The 1,260-nt window shown below is 40.3% G+C and overlaps 3 protein-coding genes across 5 annotated transcripts in view; all 3 read left to right on the forward strand.

Moving 5' to 3' along the window:
• LOC122420389 (zinc finger protein 708-like) overlaps positions 1-1,255 on the forward strand; it is a gene marked incomplete at its 3' end in the record, with an annotated part of 23,724 nt that extends 22,469 nt beyond the window's left edge. The window contains exon 8 of the mRNA XM_043435518.1: positions 4-1,255. Within this exon, the coding sequence (XP_043291453.1) occupies positions 4-1,255 (1,252 nt within the window). The remainder of the gene's footprint in view (positions 1-3) is intronic.
• The window catches only part of LOC122420590 (zinc finger protein 665-like), a 161,995-nt gene that overhangs the window by 148,771 nt on the left and 11,964 nt on the right, over positions 1-1,260 (forward strand). The window lies entirely within an intron of this gene.
• Positions 1-1,260, forward strand: part of LOC122420636 (zinc finger protein 160-like) — a 132,829-nt gene that overhangs the window by 10,475 nt on the left and 121,094 nt on the right. The gene's annotated exons all lie outside the window — the stretch shown is intronic.

Raw genomic sequence — 1,260 nt, forward strand, 5'->3', positions numbered from 1 at the left:
AAGAAAGAGAAGTTGCCAATGTAATGAGTGCGGCAAAACCTTTGCTGACAGCTCAAAGCTCAGGAGACATCAGAAAATTCATACAGGAGAGAAATTATTTAAATGTGATATATGTGACAAAGTCTTCAGCCAAAATGCATACCTTGCTGTTCATCAGAGGGTTCATACTGGAGAGAAACCTTACAAATGTAATGTGTGTGGCAAGCACTATAGTCACTCTTCACAGTTCAGAAGGCATAAGAGATTTCATACTGGAGAGAGACCTTACAAATGTGATGAGTGTGGAAAGACCTTTCGTGTAAAGTCAGTCCTTTTAAGGCATCAGACCGTTCATACTGGAGAGAAACCTTACAATTGTGATGAGTGTGGTAAGGCCTTTCGTGTAAAGTCAATCCTTTTAAGGCATCAGACACTTCATACTGGTGAGAAACCTTACAAATGTGATGAGTGTGGGAAGGCCTTTACTGACAGCTCAAACCTCAAGAAACATCAGAAAATTCATACAAGAAAGAAATTATTTAAAGGTGGTACGTCTGACAAAGTCTTCAGTGAAAATGCACACCTTGCTGGTCATCAGAGGGATCATACTGGAGAGAAACCTTACAAATGTGATGAGTGTGGCACGCACTTTAGTCTACCTTCACAGTTGATAAGTCATAAGAGATTTCATACTGCCGAGAAACCTTACAAATGTGATGAGTGTGGCAAGGCCTTTCGTGTAAAGTCAGTCCTTTTAACTCATCAGACAGTTCATACTGGTGAGAAACCTTACAAATGTGATGAGTGTGGCAAGGCTTTTCGTGTAAAGTCAGTCCTTTTAAGTCATCAGACAGTTCATACTGGTGAGAAACCTTACAAATGTGATGAGTGTGGCAAGGCTTTTCGTGTAAAGTCAGTCCTTTTAAGTCATCAGACAGTTCATACTGGTGAGAAACCTTACAAATGTGATGAGTGTGGCAAGGCTTTTCGTGTAAAGTCAGTCCTTTTAAGTCATCAGACAGTTCATACTGGTGAGAAACCTTACAAATGTGATGAGTGTGGCAAGGCTTTTCGTGTAAAGTCAGTCCTTTTAAGTCATCAGACAGTTCATACTGGTGAGAAACCTTACAAATGTGATGAGTGTGGCAAGGCTTTTCGTGTAAAGTCAGTCCTTTTAAGTCATCAGACAGTTCATACTGGTGAGAAACCTTACAAATGTGATGAGTGTGGCAAGGCTTTTCGTGTAAAGTCAGTCCTTTTAAGTCATCAGACAGTTCATAC

The sequence above is a fragment of the Cervus canadensis genome, chromosome 18 (genome assembly GCF_019320065.1).
Source record: "Cervus canadensis isolate Bull #8, Minnesota chromosome 18, ASM1932006v1, whole genome shotgun sequence".
Classification (NCBI taxonomy): Eukaryota; Metazoa; Chordata; class Mammalia; order Artiodactyla; family Cervidae; genus Cervus; species Cervus canadensis.